The sequence below is a fragment of the Micromys minutus genome, assembly GCF_963924665.1.
Source record: "Micromys minutus genome assembly, chromosome: X".
Lineage (NCBI taxonomy): Eukaryota > Metazoa > Chordata > Mammalia > Rodentia > Muridae > Micromys > Micromys minutus.
The window spans coordinates 13,408,413-13,429,297 of NC_137970.1; the positions used below are offsets into that span (position 1 = coordinate 13,408,413).

General features: G+C 37.2%; 1 protein-coding gene across 4 annotated transcripts in view; it reads right to left on the reverse strand.

Annotated features, from left to right (window-relative positions):
* Window positions 1-20,885, reverse strand: part of SYTL5 (synaptotagmin like 5) — a gene marked incomplete at both ends in the record, with an annotated part of 89,717 nt that overhangs the window by 45,249 nt on the left and 23,583 nt on the right. For all 4 annotated transcript variants that reach the window (XM_080910292.1, XM_080910290.1, XM_080910291.1 and 1 more), the window contains 3 exons: window positions 2,183-2,324; window positions 13,270-13,401; window positions 20,061-20,169. In XM_080910292.1, the coding sequence (XP_080766418.1) occupies window positions 2,183-2,324; window positions 13,270-13,401; window positions 20,061-20,169 (383 nt within the window). The remainder of the gene's footprint in view (window positions 1-2,182; window positions 2,325-13,269; window positions 13,402-20,060; window positions 20,170-20,885) is intronic.

Consider the following 20,885-nt stretch of genomic DNA (forward strand, 5'->3'; position numbering starts at 1 on the left):
TCCCATGCTCATGAATTGGCAGGATTAATATTAAAAAAAAAAAAAATGGTCACCTTGCGAAAAACAATCTACAGATTCAATGAAATTCCCATCAAAATTCCAACTCAATTCTTCATAGAGTTGGAAAGGGCATTTTGCTAATTTGTTTGGAATAACAAAAAAACCCAGGATAGCAAAAACTATTCTCAACAATAAATGAACTGCTGATCCCCAGCCTCAATTTGTATTACAGAGCAATCATGATAAAAACTGTATGGTATTGGTACAGACACAAACAAGTAGATCAATGGACTAGAACTGAAGACCCAAAAATGAACCCATGCACTTGTATTTTGACAAAGGAGCTTATCCCATCCAGCTGAAAAAAGACAGCATTTTCAACAAATGGTGCTTGTTCAACTGTAGGTCAGCATATAGAAGAATAATGCAAATAGATCCCTTCTTATATCCTTGTACAAAGCTTAAGTATAAGTGGATCAAAGACCTCCACATAAAACCCAATACACCCAAACTAATACAAGAGAAAGTGGCGAAGAGCCTCAAACATATAGGCACAGGGGAAAATTTCCTGAAGAGAACACCAATGGCTTATACTCTAATATCAAGAATCGACAAATGGGACCTCATAAAATTGCAAAGCTTCTGTAAGGCAAAGGACACTGTCATTAGAGCAAAAAGGCAGCCAACAGATTGGGAAAAGATCTTTACCAATCCTACATCTGATAGAGGGATAATATTCAATATATTCAAAGAACTCCAGAGGGTCAAATAACCCTGCTAAAATATGGGGACAGAGCTAAATAAAAAATTCTTAACTGAGGAATACTGATTTACTGAAAAGCAACTAAAGAAATGTTCAAAATCCTTAGTCATCAGGAAAATGCAAATCAAAACAACACTGAGATTCCACCTCATGCCAGTCAGAATGTCTAAGATCAAAAACTCAGGTGACAGCAGATACTGGCAAGGATATAGAGAAAGAGGAACATTCCTCCATTGTTTGTGGTATTGCAAGCTGGTATCACCACCCTGGAAATCAATCTGTCAGTTCCTTAGAAATGGATACAAAAGTGTGGTACATTTACACAATGGAGTACTACTCAGCTATTAAAAACGACTTTATGAAATTCCTAGGCAAATGGATGGAACTAGAAAATAATTTCCTGAGTGAGGAAATACAATCACAAAAGAACACACGTGGTATGGACTCACTGGTAAGTAGATATTAGTCCTAAAGCTCGGAATATCAAAGATACAATCCACAGACCACATGAAGCTTAACAATTTGGAAGACCAAAGGGTGGATACTTCAGTCCTTATTAGAAGGGGGAACAAAATATTCAGAGGATGAAATGCAGAGACAAAGTGTGAAGCAGAGACTGAAGGAAAGGCCATCCAGAGATTGTCCCACCTGGGGATCCCATATAGAGTCACCAAACCCAGACAATATTGCTGATGCCAAGAAGTATATGCTGACATGTCCTTGATATAGCTGTCTCCTGAGAGGCTCTGCTAGAGACTGAGCTAAAAAGTGTCAGATGCCCTCAACCAACCACTGCACTGAAAACAGAGTCCTCAATGGAGAAGTTAAGAGAAAGGAATGAAGGAGCTGAAGGGGTTTTCAATTCCACAAGAACAACAATGTCAACCAACCAGATCCCCCAAAGTTCAGAGAGAATAAATCACCAACCAAAGAGTATACATGGAGGGACTCATGGCTCCAGCCGCATATGTAGTAGAGGATGACCTTATCAGACATGAAGGGGAGGAAAGACCCTTGGCCCTGTGGAGGCTCAATACCTTAGTATAGGAGAATGCCATGGTGGGAAGATGGGAGGAAGTGGGTAAGTGGTGGAACACTCTCACATAGGCAGAGGGAGCAGGGATGGGATAGGGGAATTACAGGGGGGAAACCAGGAAAGGGGATAACATTTGAAATATAAGTAAGGAAAATATTTAATTTTTAAAAAACAGCTCCCTTTCAAAAACAAACAAAATAAAACAAAAAAACCTGGCTTTCCCTTTCTTTTTTGAATTTGGGTTTCTGTGTCAACACTAAGGATACATTCCATTCAACAGCATAAGCAACACGCTCTGACATACAGAGAATTTAAACCCAGGCATGGGTGGTCGTAAAGCCAAGTCCCAGGTACCGGGTATCTTTTTACAGCTGTTTACTTACTCTACTGCTGATGGAGGTCACACTACGAGCACTTGGGGCTGGTGACCTCTTAGTGCCTGGGATTCCACCATTTGTGTAGCTCATTTTTGGTGCTCCTCGTCCATCTTCCTGGTCAATGAGATCTGATGAAATGGTACTTCCCCTAAATGAGAGGACAAAGCACATTCCAACTTTGATATCAGCCAAAGACACTGGCTAGGAAATACTTAGGAGGAAAAGGATGAGAGATGTAAAGCATACCACTTCCCTAGAATACAGTGGAGCTGCTCATGTTTTGAGGATATCTTCTGTAAAGGCCTACAGAACTTCACTAGATCCTGTGCCCCATATCCTGACTTGCCTTAACTCCATTGTCTTTTATTAGCTTCACCTTACCTTTCAGACTTTATTTCCAAGTTTTCATGAGCACTCTACATTACATATCTATAAACTGACCAGATTTACATGCACAACTAAGTCAGTTGCTTCCTTTGTTACCACCTCTTTTTCAATATATATACTGAAAGTTGTAAGTTTTATATATATATATATATATATATATATATATATATATATATATATATATATATATATATATATATATAAAGAGAGGGGGGGATCTATATATCCATGTGTATTGTTTGGCATCTTAATTCCTGTGCATATGTCAGTTTTGAAGGTATTCTTATTAACCATAGGCTGTTATCTCTAGCATCCTCCTTGGTCAAGTATCCTCCTTGGTACAGAGTCACTCAGTTATACTTAATCAATGGTTAGAAATTAGAGTTCAGTTCTTAATCTGACTCATGCTATAAAAGAGTGACAGTGGATAAAATGGATTCAAATTGTCTTCATGTTTAAGAAACTTACTTGCTTCTATTCAGTAAGGAGAAATGCAATTCCTGCTCAGGAGGTGATTACAAGGTTCTTATTCAGTGGAGTGTCACCAGTAATTACAGAATTCAGACAAATTAGAATTTAAAAGAAAGATTTGTCCCTGGGAGGCCTGCTCTTTTCCGAAGGGAAATGGAGGAGGAGTGGATATGGGAGACAGGGGTAGGGTTGAGGAGGGTTGCTGGGAGGAGTGAGCATAAGGGACACTGCAGTTGGGATGTAATGTATGAGAAGGGAATAGATTTTTAAAAATCAGTTTTCTTTATTCTTTATTCACAGTGAGTCCAATCTGGGCTAGTAAATAAAAACTCTATGCTCAACTCCTATTGTTGTAAGTTATAATAGTTAGCATATAATTGATAAGGTATACCAACAATTAACAATGAACAGGGCTTACAGTTGATACAATTAGGCAAAAAAATGGGATAAAGAAAGAATTTTGTTTTCTTTTTTGTTCTTTGAGATGGGGATCTCACTATTACGTTGTGGTTGGCCTAGAACTCACACAGACCTGTAAGCCTCTGCTTCCTGAGGGTTGGTATTAAAGGTGTATACTACCACACCAAGCAAAGAAAGAATTGTAACAATGTTTGAACCTATGTACATTACTACCAGAAAAACATGTCTGGTGAACGAAGGAACAGGCAATGACCATTATAGCTGTCAGCCTTAACACCTGAGTATTTTTCTGGCTGGGTACTAGAGAAACCATCAAACAAATTATTCTCAGGTTGACATCACCACCCTCCATGAACACAACAGCAGTATTTACTATATCTCAGGTCTTCATCAATTTCTGTTTCCTCAAAATAAAACTTCTATTTTAATGATGAGAAGAGTGAGTCTTATAGGGTTTAAATATGAGCAGGGCATGGTGTTCCCTACCAGTACTGTCGGTATTCCAGGGGCCACAGCAGGGAAATCATGGCTTTGAGGCTAGCTTGGACTTGTTAAGTGGGATCTTATCATGAAATTAAAAAAAAAAAAAAATGAGATAGAGCAATCACGCTTGCTCTCTTTCTGCCCAAACAGATTTTTCTTCTAGTCTGAGGACCGGCAAAAAGAGGAAAAGAAAGGGCACTGGGAAGCAAATTAAGATAATGCGTGATGATATAAATGAATGAAAATTTCACAGCAAATTTTGTTATCTTCTCTGCTAACTAAAATATATTAATAAAGGAGCTGCTGCATACACACCACTGGATCACTTTGCTGTCACAAAGTTAATACTTGAAGAAGGGATTAAAAACAATATTGCACATCTGCCCAAAGTCTGAGCTGAATTTTTCTGCTTTTTTATACTGATCTCATGTCATTTTACTCATATCAAATCATCCTAACCAGGATTCTGTAGTAATACAATGCACTACAAGAAAAGGACAAAGGAACACCACGTGCACATTAGTTTATTGACATTTCAGTGAGAGAATATTGATAAAACTTCTATGTCACATCATTTTGCTAGTATGTAGCATCTCTGGCCTCCTCTTTCTAGAGATAACTCCGAATTACAGTACTGTGGGCATATCTCACAGCAGTTTATGGCCATGTTTGTTGGGCTTAACAAAAGATATATTTTCTGATTTAATCACTTGATGTAATTTAAAAGGTCAAGTTTTAGGGACAATTTTCCTATACCCTCTTCCAGTGGACACTATATTTTGACAACAGCTTAGCTACATTCATAACTGTCCACATACTTTAGCTCATCTCAGAGAACCTACTTGGTTTAGGAGATCAGCCACCTACCCAGTAATGTGTCATGACCACAGGTTGTTGATCCTCAGAACACTTATTCTAGAAACACCTCTTCCTACTGTTTTAGGAAGAAAACAAAAACAATTCCTTTATAGATGTCTAATGATGAATCTTTTTAAAAAGAAGTTAAGAAAATATAACTAAAGGGATTCATGTGAATATTCCTTCTTCTATCTGTGTTGAAGGATTTCCCAGATATATGCAGTTTTGACAAAATTTCCATCATAGTTTCAAAGTCTGAAAGTGAAAGTCCTGTCACAGCAGAAGCTCAGGTAGCAGTTGGTAAATCAGAGTGATGACATTTAACAGGCTACCCTATAATAAGGAAAAAATTCTTGTGATCCTAAGTCAGCCACTGAAAATTATTGTTGCCAACAGCATTAGCTCATAAATGACATGCACTTCCACATTTGTCCTTGACATTTACTGTGAATGCCTCAGCATATTACCTTTTGGTTGATTAGACTAAGGGAAGGTTTAGTCTAAAGAGGCACGGAATTTTAAATACTTAGGTGTCAAGTGTTTTAGATGTTATTTAAATATGACATAAATACAGGAACCTTTGCCACTTAAATAAGGATGACAGCATCTGTGTCAAATTTAGAAAAGTTTGAAAGCCAACTCTGATAGCTCCATTTTTTTGATTCAGACATTGTGTTGCCATGATTTAAATATATTTTAGAAACTAGTGGCAACAAATGTTCAGGCCAACAGAGTCAAGGGGAAAATGGCAAAAAGAAAGAGATAAACTTGACAGGGTCTGTGGGCTTAGTTACATTAGCTTACTGCGAAACACATTTTTTTCTGGATTAGACTAATCTTGTCTATTTTAGTTCAGGAAATATACTTTGAAAAGCCTATGTGTTTGTTGTCTCTAATTCCATTATGTCCCCCAAATATTGATGTTTCCCTTGAGATGTATACATTTCTGTTTAGAGGATTCAAGAATAAGAAGAACAGATACTATAATTGAATGCATTGTCTTTCTGGTTTCTATAATACTCTCATGGGAGTGGAATCTAGGAAATCATTTTATGGTACCCTCCCTTTCTAGAATGAATGAAAATATTGAGCCTTGTTAAATGAGTGTGTCCAAAGGACACTATTAATGTGAAAGCTACTAACATTGAGACCAAGGCACGATACATGGTACCATACAGAGAATGCAGGCTTTTCCTTCTGAGGCTCATAAGCTTTTCAAACTTCTTCATTTTGAATATATGTGAAAATGGGGAAAGTTATATCTGGAAAATGGGATAAATCTGATAAATAAGACAGAAACATTAAAACTTAAAGAGGGGAAAGTTAAATGCAGTTTTCTCCCCCAGCTTTTGGCAACCTAAAATGTTAAATCTTTAATTTTTCTCATGTAAGATAAGTCTTGACCTCTTGTGGCACATCTGAACCCTCACAGTGGACACTATAAGCACGTGATCTAGAAATCAGTCTATTTTTAAAAACTGCTTAGCAGGTTCCAATAGACAGAAAAAGCTGAAATGCATTGTACTAAATTGCTTAGTAAGTCCATTTATCTCAGACACGTGTCCACTTGCATTCATCCCTTTCCATGGGTCAGCATGCTTCCGATTTATCATAGCACTCACATGAAAAGGGCTGAGCTGTCCTCATAGTGACTATGATAAATGAAGATATATATATATATATATATATATATATATATATATATATATATAATTTTTTTTGGTTTAGTGAATGACTATGAAATACTAAGATTCAGCAACATGGTCTGTGGATTGAAGTTTGCCCATATAATATTTTTGTGGTTAGCAAGCTGAGAATAATTTCTCACTTTTAGATTGATGATAAGAACAAAAGTATCTTATGATACATAAATATATGAACTTTACATTTCAATATCAATAAATTAAATGGTATTAGAAATAATGCATACTCTTTTATTTATATATTGTCTGTACTGCTTTCTTTCTCCAACCGGAGAATTGACAAGTTGAGATGGAGAATGTATGGGCCACAAAGCCCATATATTAGCTTGAATATATGAAGCCATTTACAGAGATATATAAACACACAGATATGCATGTCTACACTTTAACAAATTTAAACTATAGAGGCCAACACATTCTGAAAGAATCGGTTATAAATGGGCTGTATATACAAGTTTCTTGGTGCAGAATGTTGTGGAACTCTAGACCTCATTTGTCTTCTGCTGATAAGTATATTGATAAATCAATATTTCTCTCCGTGCACTCACTTCAGTGCACCAAGATGCTGTTTTCTAAAGCCCTCAATTGTCTGACATTATGCTTTAGGTTGTTTATGACACTTTGTGGCTTCCATTAAAGGGGTATGTACTCACTTACACAAAAGAAGTTAAAATAGAAATATAAGAATTAGTAGATCTAAATGCTAGAGTAAACATAGCAGAAAGCTTATGGTAATATTCAAATAATAACTGATTTGACCTTAGCCTCACTCCACAGGATGGAAAAAAAATCACTGGCACTCCTTGGGTGACTAAACACCAGAGACTAGACAGCCCAGGAACCTAGGGTAAAACCAAATACTACCAGTCTTTTAAAAAATAAAAACAGAGTGATAAAATAACTCCCAATACTATTCTGGTATGTATGCTCATAGGTCAGTGTTTTATTCATCCATCATCAGAGATTGTTCCTCCTGCAGTAGATGGGAACAAATACAGAGACCCATAGACAGACAGTATATAGAGAAAGACAGACATACAGACACACACACAGAGAGAGAGAGAGAGAGAGAGAGAGAGAGAGAGAGAGAGAGAGAGAGAGAGAGAGAGGGAGGGAGGGAGGGAGGGAGGGAGGGAAGGAGAGAGAGGGAGAGGGAGAGGGGGAGAGAGAGAGAGAGAGAGAGAGAGAGAGAGAGAGAGAGAGAGAGAGAGAGATAGAGAGAGAGAGAGAGAGAGAGAGAGAGAGAGTTTTGAATGTGCATTGTGGATGGAATCTGTGTGTATTGAGGTCAGTAGGTAATTATCATTCTTATGTGCCATTTACCTGTCTTAAAACACAGAGTCTCTTGGTGGCACTAAACTCACCAAGCAGGCTAGTCTGGCTGGCTATGAGGTCCCAGGCATAAAGCCAACTCTTCCCCATGTGCTGCTATATTATAAACATGTACCACAGTTGCCTGATATATTAAAAGTAGAATATCAATATGGAATTCAGTTGTTCTATCCCCAACACTCACAGGTAATTTATAGAATAAAATTCACATTCCTTTAGAGATAAAACATAAAATAAAAATGTTTGAAGGAGTTTGCTGAGTAAATTACAGTGTGTTGTCTAAAGAAAAGGCAGGGAAGGGGAAAGAAACCAGTATTTGACTATGTATGTGATCCTGACTTCAAGCTAGAGAATAGTATTATGGAGGGGATGCCACCTACCTGAAATCTCAGTTCCAGGGGGGATAATAAAAATCCTATTTAGGATAGGAAAATATTACTTATAATGAAAGTACAGTCAGTATTATATCATATGATGGATTTAAGAAACCTACTTTTCTCAAATAATATACATATGGAAATATATTTTTTTTAATCATGAAGGTAAAAAAATACACCTTATTTCTAGGAGATCATGAAATACAGAAAATTTGGGCTTGGAATAAGGATGAGGTTAGCAAAGGCTGAATTTAATGGTGTCCTCTCTGCTTTTGGTTTGGAGCGAAGTAATGCAGCTTGTAGAACTTCGTAGAATGTGTGACCATCACTAAGAGCAATTGAAAGTAAAATAATAACTTTAGTGTGTGTGTGTGTGTGTGTGTGTGTGTGTGTGTGTGTGTGTCTGTGTGTCTGTGTGTCTGTGTATTGGGGACCAAAGAGGAAGGAAAAACAACAAAGTGACTAGGAATGATGGGAAGCAAGGTCTGACGGTAAAATCCTTACCATACCCTTCACTAACATGAACAAATTGTTGCCTAGGAATATAGCTTCCCCTCCATCCACTTGTACTACACAACAGATTTCAAGTGTTCTGTGTTTTTCAAATGATGATAAGAAAATACTGCAGTAGTCCTACCTCAGCCCTTACATCCTATAACTAGTTCTACATAACTCACCATAGTTTTTAAGAACCTTTCTGATACTGCTTTGTACTTCATGCCTCTAAGATTTGTCCATGGAGACTGAAGCTACAGGCCCAGAAATGCCTTGGAATTTTTCTCCTTCTTACCCACATGGTATAAAATTCAGACTAAAATACAGAATTCTTAGTTAAATTTGAATTTCATATAGACAAACTTTATTAAGAATTAAGTCTTTTAATATTTCACTGTGTATACTTATACTAAAAAATGTTATGCCAAATTCTTATTTTTCTGAATTCCCCTTATCTTTTATTGTTAAACAAGGAAACCCAGCATGGAGGAATCTATAGTCAGTGACTGGTTTAGGTTACAGTAAAATGGCCTGGTTTCTCCAAATACAAAGGGAAATAGTTCGTATTCCTAAGGCTGTGGCTAAGGTCTCAGACTCAGTCTAACCTGACCAACATCATTACCTAGCCTTTCCTTTCTCTCTTCTGCCTCTCCAAATCCCCTCTCTATTTTTCTCAAAATTAGCTGGGTGAGAGGTGGGGAGATGGCTTGAAGGTTAAAAGCACTGTCTGCTCTTCCAGAGGACCCAAGGTCATTTCCCAGCATCCTCATGGCGGCAGTCCATCACTTTGTAACTCCATCCAGTTTCAGAGGATTTGATGCTCTCTTATGGCCACTGTGGGCATCAGGATCACTTTTGGTGCAGAGAAATACAGTCAGGCCAAACACATCATACACATAAAATACATTTTAAAAAATCAAGCCAATTGGCTGATAAATCACTCACATGAATCTTTGTCTGGAGATCTGTTTCTGATGAAGCACAGTGATTACTCACCAGAACTTCAAAAAAAAAAAAAAAAATTGAAATAGCTGCTGTGAGTGGTATCCCATTTATTATTGGCAATGGACAACCTTGTAAAAATATCCTTTGTTTCGTATGTCCAGTCCCTAGCAACAAGTGAATAGCTATTTTTTATGACTTCTGAAAGACTGCTAAGCCTTTCCTATCCTGTTTATATTGCCCCAGCTTTGAAACTACTGAAAAAAAAATCAATTAGGCATCTAATAAAATATCGTTTCTACTCATACATGATGTGAGTTTTAAAAGGGAACATTTTAGCCCAGTTGCTCCAGGAAAAGCCTAATGAACCATGAAGAAATAGTATGCTTTATCAAGAAAAGAGGAGAATGATCACTCAGCTGGATGACGTCATATATGAAAGAGATGAGCACCTCACAATTTCTTTAGATGATAGTTAAGAAAAAATAGCCCCCCAACCTCAATATTTTAAGGAACCACTTGGAACAAGGAAATGGAGCTCCTTATAGCAATCCATTAGTGAGTCATTACCAAGGTCAATACATGTCCAGGGATAGGACAATTTGCTTCCTGGATCTTTTGAGAATCTTCATTTTTTCTTCATAGGAAAGCATTGCTCTTGACATGCAAGAGCCAAACAACTCTGATAACAACATTCCAATTGTCTACAAACTATTTTAGCTATTCAAAATCTAAAAGACATTTGTGATAGGAGGCTGGGATGTTATCCTCCACAAATAGATGGCTCCAAGAAAAGACTTAGTCCAATTTAGGAGGCAGGCCACTAAGATTCTGACCGTACTCCAAATGAGAATATAGATAATACTAATGGGACATTATTATTATTATTATTATTTTTGCTAGAGGGAAGGTCACAAGTATGGTGGTTAGACAGAGAAGGATTAGAAAGTGAATGTGATAAATAATGAATCAATAAAGAAATTACATTGGAACAAAAAGATAAAGTCTTCTATGGAAACATGAGAGTTATCTGGGAGAGGCTGGTGGTGGAAGTGGGGAACGCAGAGAATACCAATAGACTGTACGCATGTATGGCATTTCCAAAGAATAAACATGAATGTTGTAAAAGCTATTTACAGTCTGTCTTTCAGTTTATAATTACAGGAAAATCTTTTGTCAAAACACCAGTATTTGATGAAATATCCCCATATGGTATTACTGCTTTGTAATTACTCATGCCAAGAAACAGAGAAGACAAAAGACACACACCCAGGCAAAGTGAGTCTGGAATCACAGCATAAACACCTTGATCATTTGGAGACAGCTGCTTGTCCTTGACTGGTTAATATAAGGCAAATAATTCAAATAACATTATCTGGTTTTGCTTGATAGGCCTGGGATACTCAGGTTTTTTGTTTGTTTTGTATTTTTGGGGTTTTGTTTTTTTTTAACAAAGAACTTCTTCTTTCCTCCCTTTTATATACCCTCTTCTTAAAATGTTAGCCTAAAATATAAAACAATATGATGGTACTGGAGAGATGGTTCAGGGGCTATAAATCTAGCTTCTCTTCTAGGGGACCAAAGTTTGATTTCTTGTACCCACATGGTAGTTCTGAGGCACCTGTGATGCCAACCTCAGGGAATCCAGTGCTCCCCCATTTGAGCTTCAACGGGCACTAAGCATGCATTCAGTGCACATTCATATGTGCAACACAACACCTTGTGCAAAATAATAAACGTTAAATCTATCAATAAAAATAAAACAAAATGGCTCAACCACAGTGTTCCAACTAAAGATGCTGAGAAGAAGAGACCAATATCTTTCATCTCTAAGGTGAAGACAAAAACTAAAATTCTCCCCCACCTCTCTTATTCCTCTCTCTCTCTCTCTCTCTCTCATGTCCCCTTCTCTCTCCCCTTCTCCATTTTGAACTTTTTTAGACATGCTTTAGTCATGTAGCCACAGATAGCCTTTTACTCATCATATAGCCCATGATATTCTGAAACCCTCAGCCACTGTTCTGTTTTCTCATCCTGGAAGCTTATTTGACTGGTATGCAAAAGCATACCTGATTGGGGCTTTGAAGAAAGAAAATGAATAAGGCAGCATAGATGGGAATCCAGTGAAACTATTTCAAGGACAAAGATATTTTGCTTATGTTTTAATCACACAGGGGATACATTTTCATTTTTGAGCATTTGGAAAATTCGGTACACAATACTGATCCTCTGATAGTGGATAATAAAATGGATAATAAATAATTTCTTTCTTGTGTGTTTTTTCTTTACAGTCTTATATAAAGTGACATGTAGAGGAATTCTGGATAAAAAATACAACTAATATGAACAGATACCATAATAATAAAAATATCAATAGTGAAAAGAATGTCTCTTCTCCAGAAAAGTTCTGGCCTATATAATAGATTACAACATGTGACATATTTAGTTCCATACTCAGCACCACAGTGAAGCAAAATGGGGCAGTGGTATAAGAAAAATAAAATTCTGTTTGTAGAATCTAAAGAGAAAAGAATGGAGAGACTAGCAAGTATTGTTGTAGCCTGAACACCCAAAACCAAAATGGGGTAAGCATGTGCACAAATCAGTGTACCATGAGAGAAGATATTTTTTTCTTACCTTTGGCTTTGATAATATGGAAAATATGGCCCAACTTATGCTAAAACAAGACAGTCAATCAAAACTGATTTGAAGTGACTATGCTCTTGGCTATCCTCACTTTTTCTCTTTGCTTTTCCTGACAGGAGATGACATTATGCACAAGATAGTCTCACTTGACCCATCTGAAAATCAGAGGCAGTGAAACAAGAAATAAATGGAGTCACAAAAAATTCTCTGGGGCAGCACAGATGATGAAATTATTAATGGTTTTTGAAAGCTGCAACAGAGTAGATATGACACTTAGAGGATTTTGTTTTAGAAGTTGAAACGGAAAAAGATGCTAACCCCAGAGGCTTGCACTCCCCCAGAAACAACTCACAGACTGTATGAAGTCCAAGAAATAAAGAAAACAAAAAATATACATATATTTACAAAACAAGAAGACTTTGACTATTTCCATGTTGCGTTTTGTTTTGCATGTACTTTACGCTTATTGTAACTATTAGGTTTTCAATGCATACTGTCAAGCCCTTGAAAAAAATCAAGTACTGACTAAAAAAATATATTCACATGGTTTTATGTAAAAATTATTTTAATGTCTGAAAAAACAGTACTGACAAAAATGTATAATTTTAAGCAAAAAATGTTTAAAATCTGTACATTTATCTTTGTTTGGTAAAATAAAGTCGTTTTAAAAAATAAAAAAAAAAGATTAAGAAAAGGATGAAAAAAATTAACTGTCATGTACATCTCTGTTTGAACTATAGCCCCAACATCCCAAATATGAGGTTGTATTATTTTAGATAGCACAAATATTTTTAACAGCTGTAAATTGAAGAGGAAGGTTTTCTATAACAACTGAAAATTGTCTTCTTGTCTTTGTGTAACATATATTAGGCATTCTCTGTATGCCAGGCCTTTACAGATATTTAGACTCCCTACATGGTTGGAAAGTCATCCACTTAATTCCTAGGTTGTACCATTACTTAATTTGTATGTCTCTTACCTGTCTGAACTGGAGGCTGACTTGAAACTCTGATTTTGGCTGTCTAAGTCCAAGCTATAGCTTCTTCCGCTTTCAGCCTTTGGAGTTCTGATTTCTCCTCTGGTTGCTGATCTGAACTTGCTAAGAAGAAAACTGAAAATAAACATATGAATTTGAGAATAAGATAAGAAAACCCATCATCATAGTAGACTGTAGTCTAATGCACCTGTCAACCCCCATCAGAGAAATTGCTGTTTGCAGTAGATGGTGATTAATACAGACACACAACTGGGAAAGGCACAGAAAATATTGGACTTTAGAATGCATAGTCCTAAAAGAGATATAAATACTGTAACACTCTTCCCTTGGGGTCATTGCAGAAGAGGAGACAGAAAGAGTGTAAGGGATAGAGGTGGTGGACAACTGAAAAAACAATATCTTCTGGATATATGTGAACACACAGTGGTTATGGCAGCATGAAAATATATACATACAAAACAAAAATATGTGCAAGTCAAAGTCAGACAAATTCCCAGTGAGGAGATGGGAAATGGGCACGAAATCCTACTTCTGCCAGTAGAGCAATTGCCACTCTCTAGGGACACAGAGAGAAGCAGTCTGTTTTCTCTAAGGATGTAGCCCTGGTAAGTCAACTGTATTTGAGTGGAAGGCCACATATCTAAGAATCTTTAGATACTGCAAATATGTTTTGATAGATTTTTAAAAGTAAAGGAGGGGCTGGAGAGGCAAGGCAACAGGTAAGATCACTGATTGCTCTTCAGGAAGACCTAAGTTCAATTTGTTGTGTAGCAGCTCACAACAGTGTGTAACTTGCTTCTGATACTTTCTTCTGGCAAACTTGGGTATCAGGCACACCCACAGAGCATGTTTAGCAAGAACAAAGAACAGAATTTGATTCCCCAGTACCAAAGTGAATAATAAAATAAAGTTTATATTTCTTTCACCAATAAATAATTGTTCAATAAAAGAACAGGGCTAGGAGGAGGGGTTCTTGGGAGTTGGGTGTGAGTCTCTCTAGTTCCCCAGAGAACATATTACTTGTTCATAAGCCAGATCTCTGCCCCTATGCTAAGCAAAAGTCTATCTACTTTGGAAACTCATCAGTGCCAGCTAAGAGAGAGAGAAGCATGTTCTGGGCTGAGACTTTGCAAGAATTCAGAAACAGGGAATTACATATAACTTACACAGAAAGGAACCAATTTTCTGGGAGGAACAAAGGTATCAAATTACACTACCTTTCTCATTAATAGAACACAAAACAATTCTTGAAAATGAAAGAATATGCTATGTACAATTTCTGTTTTTATTAAGCATGATCCATATCACTGAGCTACAATGTAAATTGCATATCTTTTACGTTTATTTCTTCTTGAACAGTTTCATATAATGTGTTTTGATTATATTCACTTACCTAATTTGTCACCAATCCACCTGCCCTTCCCCTTTGACCCGAATTTGTGTTCTTTCTCTCTATGTCTAGCATTCTCTCTTTCCTTCTTCCTCTCCCTCTTTCCCTATCATACTCTATCTCTCTCCCTCTATCTCTATCTCTCTCCTCTTCTTTTGTATGTATATGTATGCACATGTGCATGTGTGTATACGTGCGTGTGTGTGTGTGTGTGTGTGTGCGTGCGTGCGCGCGCGCTCGCGCGCGCGCGCGCGCGCGCGAGAGTGCACAAATGTGCATGTGTGTGTAAACTCTTTGAATATTCTTTGATGTAATCACCTTTATATTTTCCTTGGTCTCTCTTCTATGGTAATGAAGCTTACACAATAAAAGCTCTTGTACTGAGCAAAAACTGATTGCATGACTACTTCATGGAGTTAATGGGAAATTAAGCAAAAAGAGTTTTTCAGGAAATGGAGTTCAAGTCCAGGATATTAAGCACACTGAACATGGCTGTTTCTGGATACATTTAAATATGGTTGGCACTAATTGGACTCAGGGGTTTATTGATAATGACAATAATTTTACATAAAGCACATCAAATACAGGAGGAGATGGGTTGATGAGCCCTAGAGGAAGTTGGTGGGAAGTAGTATAGGTGGATAAGATCAAAGTGCATTGTATACAAATTTGAAATTTTCAGAGGCTAAACATATTAAAAATAACAACAAAATCTCAGCCGTATTCCTTAGGGAGACGATGCTGGGTGCAACTCTCCTATTTATTTTATATTCAACAGTGTTCAATATGAATAAATGGATTCCAAAGGTACTGGCATAATCTTAATAGAATCTGCTAAGTTGTCTCTGCTTCAAAGGACCCTGACAAAATGTCACTGTTAAATTGTCAGAATCTTCATTCTACTGGAAAATTATATTTGGGATGAGAATGACGTTTAATATAATATCAGTCTTTGCTGCTTGGAGAAGCACCTTGTACGTGCCCTTGACTCTCTACTTGTTAAGGTTTCTCCTCTGCTCAGACTCACCCCTTCTTCCTTTTGATAGCCTGAACCTGACTCATTCATCAAGTCTCTTGTCAAGCTGCTTACAATCTGATGTTTGTGTCTTGATGTCTCTTATAGCACCTTGGTTATTGCTGGTATCAAAGCTTTGATTACATTAATAGCAGCACTGCTTTTGCAATTGCTTTGACACAAGAAATTAAACCAGTTACTTTTGCTAATCATTTAGCAAAAATGTTACTAATGTTCTGAGTTCTTAAGAGAATTTTAGATAGGCATTTGGAACAACAGTTGATGTTCTTTATGATCCTATTCAAAATATTGGGAAGGAAGTTCGGAGTTTAAGAGTAAGAAGCCATCCCAAATGTCATGCTAAATACCAATGGATTTGTGTTACTTCTAAAACTTACAATGATAGTCACTAAAATTGGGAAAAAGTTCAAAGACACTTGCAGAGTATTTGGCTTAATTCTAACAACTCTCTGGATATTTTAACTTTGCATTCAGAGACTATCTGAGCTTTGATGCTGTAGATATTGCTGATAAAATTAGTCATGGCCTGAGGTCAATATTTCCATCTTGTTCAAGCTTCAAGAGTGTCATATATAACTTGATCATGCTGGCCCTTCCTGTCCTGGGAATACTTTCATTCCTGTCCACTTTAATAAAACTCACATTTAACAATATCAACATGTTGTCCACCAAAATACATGGCTTGAAACTTAAAAGGATCCCCAGACAGAGTTATTAATTTAACACTTTGGCAGTCAGAAATGGATATGTTCTGCACAGAGTCTTACCAACCGAAGACAGATGGGCAATGCATATTCCATGATGGGTAAGTAAGGCATTCTTGTCAGAACAGCCTAAGACAGATACAGTCTTATTTATGAAATAAAAAAGGGGGAGATGTGGAAAGCTTTTGAGGATGCTTGGCAGAAATTTGACATTAGGCCAGGACAAGGAAGTAGGCTTAAGACAAAAATTTGACATTGGGTAAGGACAAGGAAGTAAGCTCAAACAGAAATATGATTTGGGGAAGAATATGACTTTGTGCTAGGACAGGAAAGTAGTCTCCATATCTTGGTCATCCTGAGAAGCCCTTAGAAAGTGACCACAGGATTTTGGTATTGGGACTTTGTTTATTGCTTTGCTTGTTCCTTGACTATTTTTGTTTATTATCTTGATTTTTCCTTAACCTAGACCTGACCTTATTATTTGCATGTAATTAGATGGTGTAAAAGCAGACTAGGAAAAACTAAACCTGCCTCGGCCTCCAAACTAGCTGGGGTCATGCTCCAAAAAAAAAAAAAAAAAAAAAAAAAATACAGGGAAGCACAATCAAACAGGTAAAGGAATTAAACAAAATAATCCAGGACCTAAAAATGGAAATAGAAACAATAAAGAAATCACAGAGGAAGGCAACCCTGGAGATAAAAGAAAACTAGGAAAGAGATCAGGAGTTACAGATGCAAGTATCACCAACAGGATATGAGAGATAAAAGAGAGAGTCTCAGGCATAGAAGATACCATAAAATACAACATCCAAAAAAAAAAAAAAAATACAACATACACAAAGTTCCTAACCTGAAACATACGGGGAAATTCAGTACACAGCAATAAGACCAAACCTAGGAGTAATAGGAATAGAAGAGAATGAATATTCCCAATTCAAAGGGCCAGAAAACATCTTCAACAAAATCATAGAAGAAAATGGCCCTAATATAAAAAAGAGATGATCATAAACTTATGAGAAGCTTATAGAACATCAAATACATTAGACCAGAAAAAAATACTTTCTGTCACATAATAAAGTACTAAATGCACAGGAAAAAAAGAATATTAAAAACTATGAGGGGAAAAGCCAAATAACATATAATAGCAGACCTATCAGAATTTTTCCAGACTTCTTAACAGAGAGTCTAAAAGCCAGAAGATCTTGAACCGCTGTCATGCAGACCCTAAGAGAACAAAAATACCAGCCCAGTATACTATACCAAGCAAAACATTCAATTATCATGGATAGAGAAAACAAGATATTCCATGACAAAACAAAATTTAAGCAATATATTTCTATTAATCCTTCCCTACAGAGTATAATAGAAAGAAAACTCCAACACAAGGAAACACTCAGTTGACAGCAGACGCTGGCAAGTATGTGGAGAAATAAGAACACTCCTCCATTGCTGGTGGGATTGCAAACTGGAAATCAATCTTGCAGTTCCTCAGAAAACTGGAAATAGTTCTACCTGAATATTAAGCTATACAACTCCTAGGTATATACCCAAAAGATGTTCTAACACATAACAAGGACATGTGCTCCACTATGTTTAAAGCAGCCATATTTATAATAGTCAGAAGCTGGAAACAACCCAGATGTTACTCAACAAAATAATGGATGCAGAAAATGTAGTACATTTACACAATAAAATACTACTCAGCTATTAAAGACAACAACTTCACAAATTTTGTAGGCACGTGGTTGAAAATAGAAAATATCCTGACTAAGGTAACCCAGAGGCCCAAAAAGATATACTCACTGATAAGTGAATATTAGTCCAAAATTTCAGAATATCGATGATATTCTGAATATCCAGAATATTCATTCAAAACTCACAGATTATATGACACTTAATAAGAAGTAAGGCCAAAGTGTGGATGTTTCAATCCCACTTAGAAGGTGGAACAAAATAATAATGGGAGGCAGAGGATTGGATGGACCTAGGTGGGAAAGGAGAGGGGGAGGAAAAAACGAGGTGGGATCAGGTATGGGAAGAGACTGGAGAGAAGTCCAGGGGGCCAGGAGATTGAATAGAAATAAGTTGCAGTAGAGGGTGGGGAGTGTGTGTGTGTGTGTGTGTGTGTGTGTGTGAGAGAGAGAGAGAGAGAGAGAGAGAGAGAGAGAGAGAGAGAGAGAGAGAGAGAGAGAACCACTACAAAGTCCCAGATGCCAAAGATGCATGAGGCTCTGAGGAGCCATTTCCCTAACACCAGGGATACAGAACTTGAAGAAACCACCTCCAGTAGAAAAACATAGTCCCAGTAGAGGGATGGGGCTACCCATCCATCTTAAATTTTTTAACCCAGAATTGTTCCTGTGTAAAGAAAATGCAGGGACAAAAAAAAAATGGAGCAGAGACTGAAGGAAAGGCCATCTGCAGACACCAAAGCCCAATAATATTGCTGATTCTAAGAAGTACTTGCAGAACAAGACGTGTGTGTGTGTGTGTGTGTGTGTGTGTGTGTGTGTGTGTTCAGAAGTGAGTGCTGTGTCACATGATTGGGAAGGTGCAAAGAAGGCAATAGACAATGTCAAGTATCTTCCTCTATTGATCTCCACTTATTCCCTGAGACAGCCTCTCACTGACCTGCCTTTAAGATGGACTAGTTGGTCAGCAAGCTCTGTGGATCTGATACTCCTGCTTCCCCCTTCCAATACTGCGGCCATGGGCACAGGCAGACATGCTCAGCTTTTCATGTGGGTAAAAAGGTTTTGAACCTGGCCTCTCTACATAGCCCAAGACCTGTTTTAATATCACACAACTAATTTAAACAAGTGGTTTTCTTAATGAGTCTTAGAATTCCTTTTGACATTGTAAGGACCACAAAAAACATCTGTTCACTGATATAGCTGAATTAGAAATTAAAATTAAGAATTTCCAAATATGTACTATTTTTAAAAAAGTTATACCCACGGTACAGTAACACAAATTGCTTAAAATATGTTTAAAAAAAGTTTAGTCTAAAAAGTGAAAAAAAACAAGTGCTTGCAGACAGGAGCCTGGTATGGCTGTCCTCTGAGGGGTTCCACCAGCACATGACTAAGACAGATGCAGGTACAGTTAACCAACAGACTCAGCCTGGGGACCTTAATGGAGGAATTAAGGGAAGAACTAAAGGATTTGAAGAGGTCTGCATCCCCATTGGAAGAACAACAATATCAACCAACCAGACCCCACAGAGCTCCCAGGGACTAAACCACCAACCAAATGGATGGGTCCATGGATCCTGCTACATATATAGCAGAGAATTGTCTTATCTGACATCCATTGGAGGAGAGGTGTTTGGTCCTGCGGAAGCTTGTTGTCCCATTGAAGGGGGATGCTGGAGGGGTAAGCAGGGAGTTGGTGAGTGGGTGGGTGGGTAGGTGGGTGAGCACAATCTTAGACACAAGGAGAGGAGTGTGAGGAAGGGGTTTGCAGAGGAGAGATTGGGAAGGGTGAAATGTTAATATAACAATAAAAATATCAAGATTAAAAAATAAAGATTGCATTTCCCTAGGATAGAATATTGTCCCAGTTGAGCTTTTCACCTTCTTGGGGCCACTGAAATGACATCAGACATAAAACACTAAAGATCCTTTATTTTAGAAATGCTTACCCCTTCCTCTTTGATCCATCATGAGAGGTCTTCTGCCTGACAGAAGACAAAGTATCTGACTTGTCTACACCTTGGTGTGCTTGCTCTTGGCTTTGAATTTCTTCAGACCCTCATGGAAAAAAATAGAAAATGAGTTTATATACAAAAACAATCAAAGGGATAGCAAATTTCTCTTCTCATTTTTCTAGATTACCACAAGATGAAAAAAGTTAGAATAACCAGTAATGGCAGTTCAATCCCAACTTATTTTGTATACATAGTTATTTCTAATTTGTTGAATGCTGTAGAGATACCTGAGAATTAAGATCAGGACTCATAAGGAAAAAGTTTGATAAGATAAGCTTCCCTAGAAGGATTATAATTAAGGAACATATTCATTATGACTCTACAGATTCTTTTAGGGTATGAAATGCTGCATTCAAGAGGTTTCTAAATCTATAGACTACAGGCATTATTTTTTAGGCATTTTTTTTCATTTTGAGACAAGTTCTCAATATATTCCTAAGGCAGGTCTGGAACTTACTATGTATCCCAGGCTGCTTTTAAGTACACCACCCTTGTAGTAGTCTCCCAGTAGTAGTAAACACAAGTATGCTGTAATATACCACAACCATACATCATGAACATGAGAGACAGACTTCATGGAATGACAGACGTGTGTGTGCATTTTATGCCTAGAAGTGTAGTCTACACACTAGAAGTCTCTGAGATTTACTGTAAGTAGAGGCTGTAGTTGACTGGATAATTTTTATTCAACCAGACTTTTTAACATCAGAACTTATGTTTCTAATCTTTAGGAGCCTTTTTTTGTGGCTGCCACACCCA